The sequence below is a fragment of the Staurois parvus genome, unplaced genomic scaffold (assembly GCF_062004578.1).
Source record: "Staurois parvus isolate SC_StPar_1 unplaced genomic scaffold, SC_StPar_1.0 ptg000192l, whole genome shotgun sequence".
Taxonomy (NCBI): domain Eukaryota; kingdom Metazoa; phylum Chordata; class Amphibia; order Anura; family Ranidae; genus Staurois; species Staurois parvus.
In genome coordinates, this window is record NW_028317988.1 from 1,307,420 (window position 1) to 1,321,680 (window position 14,261).

The following is a 14,261-nucleotide window of genomic DNA, read 5'->3' on the forward strand; positions in this document are numbered from 1 at the left end:
GTAAATACAGGCGTATTTTTATACTTTACCGCCATATGCCACATTTGTCACAAAAGTCTTTTCTTTTAAATTTTACGTTTTTTATTTTAATCTTTCATCTAGCAACAGAGTGGCTATAAATGAATTCTGAAAGTATTTTCCAATATTTTTTAAATGTTTAGTTTTCAATTAAATGACAGCTCGTGCTCCTGCCATGAAGGATCTTCCTGTTATAAGGTGACAACGCTCGGTTACTTTTTCACAATTTTGCTCATGCATTGTCATATTGTCACACAGGCTTTCAAAGGAGACTACAAATGGCTGGTTCAACACGTATTACAAAGAAAAGATCTACTGTTATCACCATCAGGAAACCTGCACTAAGAAAATGTGTGATACACAATAATATAGCAAACTAAAAGACATTCAGTTAGGGCTCATTCACACTATGTGCAGGGACTGGTGTTTGTTCTGTACCTGATCAAGACCAGTCACAAGGGCACATAGAAGTTTTCTATGTGTCCCTTTCACATCACAATGCTGGTGTGATGTGGTACTGCATTTTCATGTAGCACATTGGAAGGCACCGCATATCAGCACACCAAAGAGCAGAGCAATGCGCTGTGGTGTGGAGATTGAATGGAGTATATCTTGGTACACTGTCAATAAAGTAAAAAAAAAACAAACAACAATATGTAAGCAGTGCATAGCACTGCACCCTCACTGCCCAGCAAAATGGACACCAGTGTTAAAACAGAGCATTCTAGTGTGATCTGGACTTTAGGGTTCAAAGAGAAATATGGCCAAAGCTTTTTTTTGTCATACTTGTCTTCTGGGTCACAGGAGTGCCCTTATGTTTGCAATCCTGTGATCCAGAATCAGTCCAACAGCAGGCTAAAGTTCACTGAAGCTTGACTTCACAGAGCAGCTCCAGACTCTGGAAGGATTCTGACAACATTGTCGGGATTCACCCGGATGCCTGATCGGCAGCTAACTCAGCTTCTCTGTGTGCTGCTGAGAGTCCGAGCCAGCCACTCCCGCCTACAACCCAGCCTGGCACTCCAGTGAGTACTGGAGGAGCAGAGCACAGAATGGCGACTGACAGTCACAATCTCTGCTTACTTAGGACCAAGGACTGAGCAATCACTGGTCATGAGATCACTCAGTTCCGGGCTTAGAGCCGACAGGGGACTGCTGCAACCATAGAGGTGAGTATTTCTGTTTAGGGTTTTGTTTTTTTTTATTCCCACACTTTTTCTTTTAACATCTACTGCAAAGCAGCTGGAAATTGTAAACACAGATACAGTTTAAATATAGTTAAATGTATCTGTAGTAAATAGAACGGGGGAAAAAAAAAAGCACAAAACAGTACAACTTCACAAATAAAAAGTCTAAAAAACATTTAAAAGCCAGAACAGTAGATAAGTTGCATTGGCTTAATAAAAACACAACGCTCATTGCTTCTGAAGTTTCGTTTCTGTAAAAGTCAAAAAAGCACCTTACATAATTGCCCTTCTAGTAGCGACTGCTGTGCCACCTCCTGCACAGAAATCTCGAGGGAGCCGATGTCCTTGGATCTCCCTTAGAACAGATCGCTTGGGTCTCAGATGTGATGTGGAAAGAGTAGGATGTATTTTGACAAGTGCAAGGCAGACAAAATGAGACAAGTCTGCCATCAGAGAGAATTTGTAAAACACAGATGTCTGAAATGATCCTATTTCTAATAGGGGAACGAACACAGATCATCAGAAACCTTCCACCACTTCCCCCTCCTTGCACTTCTACGGAGCCAAAAATCTGCTCCAGGCACGGCAGAAGAGAAAAGGCAAAGGGAATTCTTTGCACTTAATTCCTCTCTTCCCATTGCCAGCCTTGTCAAGATCTTGGAACGGATGAGCCAAGATGAGGAGCGAAGCGCTGACTCCGGTAAAGGCACCTGAAACGGAGGCCGTGTCTTCAGAAGTTCAGTGTCAGGCGAACGCTTGACAACATTTGCCGTTTTAATATTTCATCTGTGAGCTGCAGCGTTCACTGGGGGCGGGAAGAATCTCCAAACCAGCTGTTCATAAAATAAGCAAAGCTGGGGAGCAAAAAAAAAAAAACCATCAAATCCATTTGTTTTATTCACCGGCGTGGACGGTTCTCCTCATCGCAATTCAACACAAATAGCGGCCTGTATGGAATAATGATCAACTGAATGGGGACCTGTGTTTAGAGGAGGACTTGTCTCAGTGTGACAGCTTAGGAAGAGTTCGAAAATCGGTGCCAAGTCTATTTTGTTTTAACAGTCAAAAATTATGCAGCAAACTGTGATATTAAAGGCAATTAAAAAAACAATAACAAACATGTTATACTTACCTGCTCAAAGCAGCTCCTTTTCTCGGCTCCCCCGCCGGCACTCCTCCTGTTGAGTGCCCCCAGAGCAAGCGGCTCTCTATGGGGGCACCCAAGCAGGCTTGCTCCCGAGCCGCTGCTCTGTCTGTGTATTCACACACAGAGCTGCGGCTCGGACCTTACCACTGTCTCTCCTCTTTGGCTCACTTGCTGTTTGTGTGTCCCAGCCAATGAGGAGGGAGAATCCCTGAAGAGCCAAGGTTCTTGTGCACATTGCTGGATTGCGATGGGGCTCAGGTAAGTGATATTAAAGGCAATTAAAAAATAACAAACATGTTATACTTACCTGCTCAAAGCAGCTCCTTTTCTCGGCTCCCCCGCCGGCACTCCTCCTGTTGAGTGCCCCCAGAGCAAGCGGCTCTCTATGGGGGCACCCAAGCAGGCTTGCTCCCGAGCCGCTACTCTGTCTGTGTATTCACACACAGAGCTGCGGCTCGGCCCTTACCACTGTCTCTCCTCTTTGGCTCACTGGCTGTTTGTGTGTCTCAGCCAATGAGGAGGGAGAATCCCTGGAGAGCCAAGGTTCTTGTGCACATTGCTGGATTGCGATGGGGCTCAGGTAAGTATTAGGGGGACTGGTGCACACAGAAGGTTTTTAACCTTCAGATATAGAATGCATAAAAGTAAAATAACCTTGAGCCTTTACAACTACTTCAAAGCAGAGAAAAAAAGTATCTGACATATAATTTCTTCAAGAACCCTAAAAAGAAATATACATATGCTGCAATTGCTGAGCTTCCTATGTCTGGCTGTCATGTTAAGTCTTTAGCTTCAGTACTTATTGGCCTGAAACAAGTATGAAGTGCGGGAGTTCCATCATCACTGGCTGCATGCTTTTTCCAGATCTATGATTCAAAAATGATTGCAACCAGAAGGTAAGCAGGACTATGAAGCAGCGAACATTTTCAGATAGAAGTCAGCAAGCCAGGGGCTATGTATTATTTTAACATATTTTATGAATTATGTTCCATTTGTTTTTAAACAAAATCCACACCAGAGCCATTTTTATTTTTAGCTATAGGTCTATTAATTCAGCAATAACTTTTTTTTTTAAATACAATACAGAGGGCATATCATTTTGGGGGACAAATAGGGCTTTATTTTGGTGGCATTGGGGGGCTGATTTACTATAACTGGAGAGTGCAAAATCTGATGCAGCACTGCAGAGAAACCAATCAGCTTCCAGTTTTTATTGCCAAAGATTAATTGCAGCAGCAGTGCCTTGGGTGATCTGTAGATGAGGCTGTAAGATGTGGGAACAGGTGTGCCTAGGTACTATTCACAGTGAGCCAGGATGCAAGACAAGTACTGGGTACTGCTTAAGCACCAAAATCTTCACTTGTTAAGTTTGGGTCTCATTTAAAGCAGAACTAAAGTCTTTTAACCTCCCTAGCGGTCTGATTATTTCAGATTTCTGGTGCTGGAAATTATTCTGCATGGAAATATGTACAGTTGTGTCCAAAATTATTCAACCCCCAATGCTGTAAAGGGGTTTAGGGACTATAGTGTACATTTGGAATTGTATTCAGAATCAAATCCTACAAGGACGTTGTAACTACCCAAATGCAACTAAAATGACATCAATTGTTTATGTAATACAGTAGTAAATGGTTCTTATGTGGTTTCTTCATTGCCACAATTATTCAACCCCTTAAAGACTACCACTCTGAAGAACAGAGGTTCATACAGGTGCTTTCCATCAGGTATTGAAAACACCTGTGGATGTCACCGAGCAGCAATCAAGCATAATAAGCACCAATTAGGCAGCTTTAAAATGACTGTGATACTCAGCTCCTTCTAGACATTTACTGGTGTGGTTACAAACATGGTGAAGGCAAGAGAATGGTCCAGGAAGACAAGAGAAGAGGTGATTTCTCTTCACAGGAAGGGCAATGGCTATAAGAAGATTGCAAAGATGTTAAACATACCAAGAGACACCTTAGGAAGCATCATTCGCAAATTCAAGGCAAAGGGCACTGTTGAAACGCTACCTGGTCGTGGCAGAAAGAAGATGCTGACTTCGACTGCTGTGCGCTACCTGAAGCGTAGAGTGGAGAGAAGTCCCCGTGTGACTGCTGAGGAACTGAGAAAAGATTTGTCAGATGTGGGTACAGAAGTTTCAGCCCAGACAATAAGACGCACACTGCGTAATGAAGGCCTCCGTGCCAGAACTCCCAGGCGTACCCCCTTGCTGTCTCCAAAGAATAAGAAGAGTCGACTGCAGTATGCCAAAAGCCATGTGGACAAACCACAAAAGTTGTGGGATAGTGTTCTGTGGACTGATGAAACAAAATTAGAACTGTTTGGGCCCATGGATCAACGCTATGTTTGGAGGAGGAAGAACAAGGCCTATGATGAAAAGAACACCTTGCCTACTGTGAAGCATGGTGGAGGGTCAATCATGCTTTGGGGCTGTTTTGCTTCTGCAGGTACAGGGAAGCTTCAGCGTGTGCAAGGTACCATGAATTCTCTTCAGTACCAGGAGATATTGGATGGAAACGTGATGCAGTCCGTCACACACCTGAGGCTTGGGAGACGTTGGACCTTTCAACAGGACAATGATCCCAAGCATACCTCCAAGTCCACTAGAGCATGGTTGCAGAGGAAAGGCTGGAACATTTTGGAGTGGCCATCGCAGTCACCAGACTTAAATCCGATTGAGAACCTCTGGTGGGACTTAAAGAAAGCAGTTGCAGTGCGCAAGCCTAAGAATGTGACTGAACTGGAGGCCTTTGCCCATGAAGAATGGGCGAAGATACCCGTAGATCGCTGCAAGACACTTGTGTCAAGCTATGCTTCACGTTTAAAAGCTGTTATAACTGTAAAAGGATGCTGTACTAAGTACTAAGATTGAATGTCACTTGGGGGTTGAATAAAACTGATAATGCTGTGAGCACAGAAAAGACATTTGTGGTTATTTCATTATAACTGTTATGTTATATTTGTCTGACCTACAAGTGCCTCTTTAATGTAAATGTAAGCAAGATGACTGAATGATCAAAAGCAATGTCAAACTGGCCAAAACACTCAATTTCAGTGGGGGTTGAATAATTTTGGACACAACTGTAGTTTTTTTTATTGTAGGCTGTAATTTTTAGGAATAACTCACAGAAATCTGTCTGAAGAGTCTAGTAAACATCCCGGGTATGATAAAATTTGAAACACGAAATCATAAATTATAATTTAATAAATAATCATAAAAAAATATTAATAATAATACATTTAATTCAATAATATAATCAAACCGAAAACACTGAGATTTGAAATATAGCGCCAAGTTCGCACATCACTGAGCAAATTCGCAAAATCGTTTTCAGTGTCTGATGACGAATTTCCCCACGAATCATTATCACTCAATTCTGCAAGTGGTTCTGATTTACTATCGCTGGTCTAAACCCGCTTTTGACCTAAAGGGACACTTTTTGGACGCCATGGACGTTTCTCAGTTTCCAAGCAGAAAGAACAGACAAAATGCATGCAGGGCACAGGACAAAGCACTCGGGACAAAATGTATGTGAAATGGGTTGAAACAGCAATGTTTTACTATAAAAAATTTGTTTTGAAAAAAATGACATTTTTTAAAATTTTCAAATTTCCCGGCGCCCGTACGTCCCGACGTCACAGGGACTGGAACACAGAAGCCGGATGTCGGCATCAGCCGGAGGAGATGGTCGGGGACACTGCAGGGGACACATCGCGGGAGCGCAGGACAAGGTAAGTGCTGCAGGGACTCCCTATGCAGCGCCGCATGGTAAGCCCGAGTGTAGCTCGGGGTTACCGCTTTTGGCACTGACATTTTACCCCGAGCTACACTCGGGAATACAGCTAGGGAGGTTAATCACTTCAAGTCCGGACACTTTTACCACCTTCCTGTCTAGGCCAATTTTCAGCTTTCAGCGCTGTCACACTTTGATTGACAATTGTGCAGTCATGCAACACTGTATCCATATGAATTTTTTTAGCATTTTTTTGAGACAGATAAAACTTTATTTTGGTGGTATTTATTCGCCACTGGGATTTTGTTTTTTTTTTTTGCTATATAAATGAAAAAGTTCAAAAATTTTGAAAAAAAGTGTTTTTCTTATAAACGTTTGCAAATAAATAATCTTTCTTCATAAATCTTGGCCAAAATGTATTCAGCTATCTTTTTAGTAAAAACAAAAATAACCCAAATTAGTTTATAACCAAAAATTATAATTTTTCAACATTTTTATATTATTTATGTTTTGTCTGTTTTTTTTAATATACTGTCACCCTAGCAGTACAGTGTCACCATGGTGACACTGTACTACTTGTGGGGGGTGATGAATATTTTTTTTTTTTTACGCTGATTGCTTTTACACCCATAAAGGCTGTAAAAGCAATCATTTCCCCTTTTCTCTGACTGCATTCTTGCAGCCATTGAGAAATACTGTGAGAGCTGTGATTGGTCACAGCTTGTCACATGGTTCAAGGCTGTTGTGAATAGCCTTGTACCATGTGACCTCTGTGATCATTCAGAGATTTCACAAGTAGTAAGCAATGATGTCAGAAGTGACATCTTGCTTACTACTATTCATGTGATCACTGAATGGCCAATCAGTGATCACATGATCAGGACCTCACAGCGATCGGTATCCACTCGCTTCCAGGGAGCGCGCACAGGCTGAAACTGCGGGAGCCGTTTATGAATGGCAACCCGCTCCTGCACTGCTCCCGTCCAGCCGTTTATGTATATGGGCCGGACGGGAAGTGGTTAAAAACTGCAAACAGTCAGGCTCTTTATTGGCAGAAGCAACATGCCTGCTCTTCTGCAATAAAAGCAAACTCCCTGATGAAGTCATGAAGGGCGTGACATAACACGTGGGAGGAGCCAGGTGTCAGACACCGCAGGAAGTGATTGTGGCTGTATATAATATTTGTCTTAAAGGAGTGTTGATCTCTGACTATATGTAAGTGCAATACATTTAATAAACAGCTTGGTTTTAACTACTACACTATGAAATTATGTTCTATGTTTATTTGAGCATAATGGAGGAGTAAGAAGGAGTGATTGCCCATAAGATCGGGGAGGAGAAGATTGACTGTTGTCTCCTCTAAGAAGAGATCAGTAACCCCATAGGGGAAAAGTGCATCCAGGCCTAATAAGGTATGTTCTTTGGTCGCACTTCGGAGGTTACAAGAAATTCAGGTGCTTTTTGTCAGGAGCTTCGTTTTGAAGGACGGATTCTTATGAAGTACAATTAGTCCAGTGATTGTCTCTGGGAAGCATACAGTGCTTATTGACCTTCCTTTGGGGGTCAAAATTATCCGATTAGGTGCAGTGTGTTTGGTGTTGGTGAAGGACCTTTTTTCTTCCCCTTCAACGTTTTCTCTGGACACATATTGGATTTATACTGTTGCTTTAACACTGGACTCTATATTCTATATGTTGAATTTCTTGTATTATGTTATTTTAGACATATACTTAGTGATGCATTTTTCCCATTTTTATAGTTTATGTGTTGTAACCGGTAATACTCTGCCAGCTGCTAGTGTGGATTTTAACTGTTGACTTTACAATTGATTTCAAGCCCGATTTTATCATTTTATTTTTGTGTCTCTAAATAAAAGCAACCTAGCTGCCTGCTCGCAGTTTTCTTTGGAATGTACACCGAGTTGCTTAAGCACTACTCAGTTAAGACTCCGGCACAGCGCCTATGTGATGGATGACTGTACTCCTGCGTGTGTGCAGAACTGATGTCATCCTGCTTAGCCCAAAGAGAATGGCCGCAGCCCAGCACCCAGAAGAAGTTGCATTGATGATGCTGGAGCTGGTGAGAGATGTCGGACCATTGAACTCTCATGGAGTTTAGCTCTGCTTTAAAAACAAATTTCTTATTAATGTAATGACGTCAGCACCGTCCTCTGCAATACTGTGAGTAGAGGGCGCCATAGTGCCGCCTCATCAGGGGGGCGGGTCTATAACGGCCTGCATTTCCAGGATTTACAGGACGTCATTTAACCTGGAAGACTGAGGACATCTAGTGACAGAAAGCAATTACTGCGGAATTAGAGAAGAGGCGAGTACTGTAGCCCAAGTTGCTTTTTTTGTTATAAACACCATGTCTAGAGCAGAGGATAACTACAACACAAATATACAGAAAAACAAACTTGTACAATATAAAACGTTAGTTTAAGGTAAACACTGCAATAATAAGATATGTGCTTAATGTAATTACACTATACATCACCTATAAACAAGGGGTAAATGTTAAACAGGTTGTTACCAGTTACCTGCTGAATGAGGGACCTCGCCTCTTTAGACACACATTCCGGCATGTTGATGGAAGTATGAGTACTGATTCCTGCTGGGTGACAATCAACCAGGGCCTGAAAAAGCAAGTTAAAACTGAAATATATGCAAAACATTAGATGTTACAGACCTCCACACACGTCAGATATATATATACACACTGTACACAGCCTTCTTATATCTCTGAAGAGCTCACTGAATCAGAGTTCCACTCCAGCTCCACCCACCAGGCAGAACCACAATATAAGAGTCCATTATCTAGTGATTCAGTCAACCCTGGTCACCCCATCAGTCATGAAAAGCTTCTTCAAGTATTAATTATTATTAATGTGATTGTAAAGGCAAACCTTTTTATTTAGTCTTGGTGAAAGTGGTGAGGGATTCGATTTTTTTTATTGCTCTCTCTCTGGGGAGATCCTCCCATCCGTCCTTTTGACCATTTTTGGGGGAAATCTGTCATCGCAGAGATGTCACTTGAACAACAGATGAGGATACATCTTGCAATGGGGAAACCTACTCTGCTGACATCTAAGAGGGGAACACCCCCTCACTTTAAAGAGACTGCCTTTCACTACATGTTGCATCATTGGAACAGGCGTTAAGAAAGATCTCCCTAATGGGACACAGAGAGCAAACAATAAACTGATCGGTTTTAGCCCTTCTCAACTTAAAAGGTTCGGTTTTCCTTTAAAGCAGAACTCCTGGCTTGTTTTTAAATAAAATGTGCTATGTAACAAATAGTTAACTCTCATGACATATTGCCAACTCTATCTAGAATTGCTGTTCTTTATTATTTAGCGTTTCACTGATGCTGAAAGTTAACTTGACTTGGAGTTCTGATATAAATGCTATTTCACTTGAAATGCAGCAAAAAAGGGAATAAACACGCAGCATTTCACAAATTAAAGTACAACTAAACAAGTACCTAATTCCATTGACCTTGTCATGCACTAACCTAAAAAAAAAAAAGAAAAAAAAAAAAAAAAAAAAAGGGTCACTGACCAAATCCATATATGGTCAATGACGTCGTCTGGGGGGACCCAACCCCTTGGGGAGTGTGGGAGGGTTTGATTCATCGTGATTGGATGACATGATTGATATAAGGCCAGTGGTGTCACAGGGTGGGAATTGTTACCCAATAACTGCATAGCTGGACGATGAGAATGATAGTGGATTTACATAAGGCCAGTGGTGTCACAGGGTAGGAATTCTTACCCAATAAGCCCCTGAGATGAAAGAGGAATCCACATTGTATCTACCCAGGGAAAGGGTACCCATGTTCTCCTCTCCTCCACAGAGTAAGTCCCACTGCATACTCTGCTCTTTTTGAACTGGTAACACTGTTCTTCAATTCACCAATACATCAGGAAAATAAAATACCATAAATTCTTGGTAGAGTGGATTATTCATTCATTTGCTCATCTTCACTCCACAACAGTGATCTTCACTAGTGATTTCTTCAAAGACCTCCACCACACAAATACAGATGCTGTACAGTGAGGATATTTGCTTATATATATGTAGACACACAAAAACATTCCCACAAAAATAGAAATATGAAGCTGTAAGCATCATAAATCTGATAACGTTAACTTTCAACTGCCTTTCCTATATGTTAGAGGTAACCCAGGAATAGCAAGAAACCTGCTTGTACAGCTGAAATCTCAAAAGTCTAACATAAGACACTTCCTATGCATTATCCTAACTGCTTTCCAAGCACTATTATTTAACCGTGTGTTGTTGGGCTACTATCATAATCAGCTGCCATTACACTGTAGATCGGATAAAGGTGACCTACCTCTAAAGTAAGGTCTACTTTCGATTAGTCAGGCAGGAAAAGGGTAGGACTATAAAAGCACCCATAAACATGTGTCAGAAGTTAAATATAGGTGCAGAACTTTCATGTAAACGAATTAACTTACACGTATTGGGATTTTTTTTAGCAAAGATATGTAGCGGAATACATTTTGGCCTAAATTTATGACGAAATTTGATTTTGAACATTTTTTTACTGGACATGTTTAATAGCAAAAAGTAAAAAATATAGTTTTTTTTTCTCAAAATGGTCAGTCTGTTTTTGTTTATAGCGCAAAAATAAATGCAGAGGCGATCAAATACCACCGAAAGAAAGCTCTATTTGACGTAAATTTCATTTGGGTGCAGCGTTGCAGGACTGCGCAATTGTCAGTTAAAATAACGCAGCGCCATATCGCAAAAAACGGTCTAGTCGGGAAGGGGGGTAAATCCTCTGGAGTGCAAGTGTTTAACTAAATTACAAATTAATTTTAAGGAACATACCTTCCTTGTGAGCAGTTCAAAAAGAAGGGCGCCTAGACTCCACCAGTCACATGCTTCAGTCTCCTCAACTATGCTTCCAACCTCTGAGGACAAAGACGGCATCATTAGTATCAGAAACAAACTTGAGTCACTAAGAGTTCACCTTGCATTAGTTTAGAATATTCAGCGTATAGTAATCAGATGGCTGCTGCTTGCTATGGGTTACTGCACATTGGTCTCCTCCTTAATATAAAGGGCACCCCCAGACAAACAGCTTGAAACAGAGAAAACATAGCTCGAAAAATGGTTTGCTCCCTGAGACTTATCCATGCTTGCTGTGTTATACAGTGTCACACCATAACAAGGGTGACAACATCGTTGAGAGCCTGATGATCTGCCATTGTTGCTCTATCATGCCTATTTCTTCAACTAATAGTAAACTCTATCACAGTAGTTACTCCCACCCTGAACATTTCTATAAGTATTGTCTCTATATTCACCAACCTACCTTCCTTTCCTGCCCGTTAACTTACTGAAAGTACTGGGGCTGCCATTATTGTATCCTTCTGAAGTTGCTTACTGCCCACCTTTGTCAATATTTTTGAGTCACACACCAGGAACCAGCACACAGAATAGGAGTGTCAGAATTCTTCATACTTTTTCTAGATCATTGACTCAGAAAGTATTGAAATTAATACATTAGCATAACATCTAGGAAACTAGCATTTTCAGAAAGAATGATCAGCAAAGACAGTATCCATTGCCATCTCATAACAAGTTTCCTTTAAAGTTCAATTGAACTAAACAAAACGGTATGCAAATTATTTCCATTTACTTTTTTATAAGGCTCCATGTACACGGGACACTTCTGAACGATGGAAACTGACTGCTGGAAAATGTAGGTTAAAAATTGTCTGTTTAGCCGCGTTTGCATAACGCGTTTATGCGAGTTTATGCGCATTTGCGTTTAGAAGCAAAGATAAGAACAGGAGAACCTCCCAAATGCCCAGAATGCACTGAAAAGTGGTAAATTATTAACTATTTCAGACTGTTTCAGAGAAATACAGAGAGTAGAAGCAGAGACAGCAGTTGAGATTAGGTTAGGTGTGAGTTGCTCCTTAACATTTCTTTTGTTTCCAAGGGTTGGAAAGGTGTCTGGTAGAGTGTGTTATTAAGGCCACCTGGCTGGGGGTCTTCATGAGGAATTTGAGGCGTGAATGGTCATTAACATATATTTTGTTTCCAAGGGTGGGAGAGGTCTGAGGTGTGAATTGGTCATTACAATGTGTGACAAGCTTGGTAGGAACATCCTGTGTTCAGTGTTTTGTCCATTTGAGTACCTTGAAAACGCTTTGCATGCATTTTTCATGAAAAAAGGCTCTGGACAGCATCGGGAACGGGAAGAGTTAAAAAAAAATGTTGCAAACGCTTATAAACGGATGTGCCGCATTAAGCCGTGTTTACAAGCGTTTTGCATTTGAAACGCTGATAATAATCGACTGCTGAACGCAAGTTTTCTGCGTTCAAAAAAACAACTGTAAACTCAAATGCCAGTAAACGACTGTAAACAAAGATGTGTACATGGACACATAGGAAAACATTAGGGTGAGTTCAGGGGCTGCTGAAAAAAATGCAGAAAAGCTCTTAAACGTGAGTTTATCAGCTGCAGTGTACATGAGCCCTAAAGCAGTCACAGCCTGAGTAGAAAAGACTGTGCCTTGCCAGCATGTTCAATGAAGGACCCTTGCCCTCTGTTTTAGAAGCAGTGATCTCTCTGCAGAGATCTGCCATGCCCCCTACTGAGTCAGGGTCTGATATCTACAATCAGCAGAGAGTATGAACTTTGCAGATTGTAGCACTATAGGTATGATTCAGTAGGGTTGTAATGGACTACTGCAGACAGACAGCTGCTTCCACACCAATAGCAAGGATCCTTCTCTGCAGCTGCTGGCAGGGGACAGGTTTTTCTATACAAGCTGTGGCTGCTTTATAAAGATAACAGACTCTAAGACATTGAGCGCCTTCTTTATGCACCTGGAATGTGCTCAGCCTATTTAACCAAAGTTCAGTTGGCTTTATCTACTTGCCTTTTAAAGAATGTATTCTTGTGTGTGTTACCATGTTGATCACAGAAGAGCAGTCAGAGTTGCATGCATGGTACCATATGTTGATTATGTAGACGAGACAAGGGAGGAGCAGACATAGAGATCCAGCTCATTTCAGGAGAACAACAACATTTAGACAAGGATTTAAAGCCTGTCCAATCCATCTTACTCCCTTGGGATAGGTCAGTGGGGCTGTGTGATTCAGAATTATTCTCGTCTTGGCCATTTTAACTTGCTTTGCTTACTGATCTATCGGTAGTCCTCATAAAAGAGTTAACAGCCTGTAGTGTTTAAGAATTCTTAGTAGCTGGTAGGAATGTCTCTTGCCATTAACAAACGTGTCATTTAGACCAGTGCTTGGGCAATTCATGTCACTTGTGGGTCACCTTAGCACATAACAACATGACATTTGTACTGACAGTAAGAGACGCATTCTCCTGGTAGGAATTGCCCCTCGCACACACAGCCTCCTATACACCAGATGTCTCTGTAATGATAATGTAACATCTTCCTTGTCTTTAGATTTCAGATGCTCTTTTGACTTGGCTTCCATTTTTTAAAGTCACTTTTCATCACGGTCTTAAGCCGGCACAGAGATGTCACATAAAGGATTATTAGTTGGAAAGCCATCCTGTTCTGCTTGCTGTGTTGTTGCTCTGAGTAATCTGAACAATGCAGGTAGCAATACGCATTGTCATGTAGTGTCATTATGGAAGAAGCACTGGGTAACTTTGGGGGGAAAATACAAATACATCTAGCTATAAACAACTATCAAGGGCCTACCAAGTTTCTAGCGCACCAATAGGAATTTGGGGTATGGAACGTAGAGGCTGGTGATCAGCACACAATACAGCCGCATTCCCATAAAAGCTTTTTTGCAATATTGCAAGGCGAAAGAACCACAGCTGTGCCAACAAGCTTCAGACAAAAAGACAGGATCTAGGATGTGGCATGCTCTACTCTGGAGGTGGAGAGTGCAAGGTCAACTGCAGGGAGCTATTGTGGTAGGTATTCCTGGAACACACCCAACCAATGGTCTCCAATCATTTGGTCAGGTGACCCATGTAAATATTGGATCTCTTTGATGTGGTTCCAGGCAGCATTTTAGTAGGAGTTCATTAACCAACAACAAGAACATTTGTTGCTTTTTATATTTTGAAAGTGTGAAGACAATCTTGGCTGTCTAATTTATTACATTTGGCATTGTAGTGCAGTGCATAAAGCACTGTTGT

General features: G+C 41.4%; 1 protein-coding gene across 2 annotated transcripts in view; it reads right to left on the reverse strand.

The window, feature by feature from the left end:
- The window catches only part of RPS6KC1 (ribosomal protein S6 kinase C1), a 227,383-nt gene that overhangs the window by 15,510 nt on the left and 197,612 nt on the right, over nt 1-14,261 (reverse strand). For both annotated transcript variants that reach the window (XM_089677776.1, XM_089677777.1), the window contains exons 14-15: nt 10,946-11,028; nt 8,629-8,724 (exon numbers count right to left, since the gene is read on the reverse strand). In XM_089677776.1, coding sequence (XP_089533902.1) covers nt 8,629-8,724; nt 10,946-11,028 — 179 coding nt within the window. The remainder of the gene's footprint in view (nt 1-8,628; nt 8,725-10,945; nt 11,029-14,261) is intronic.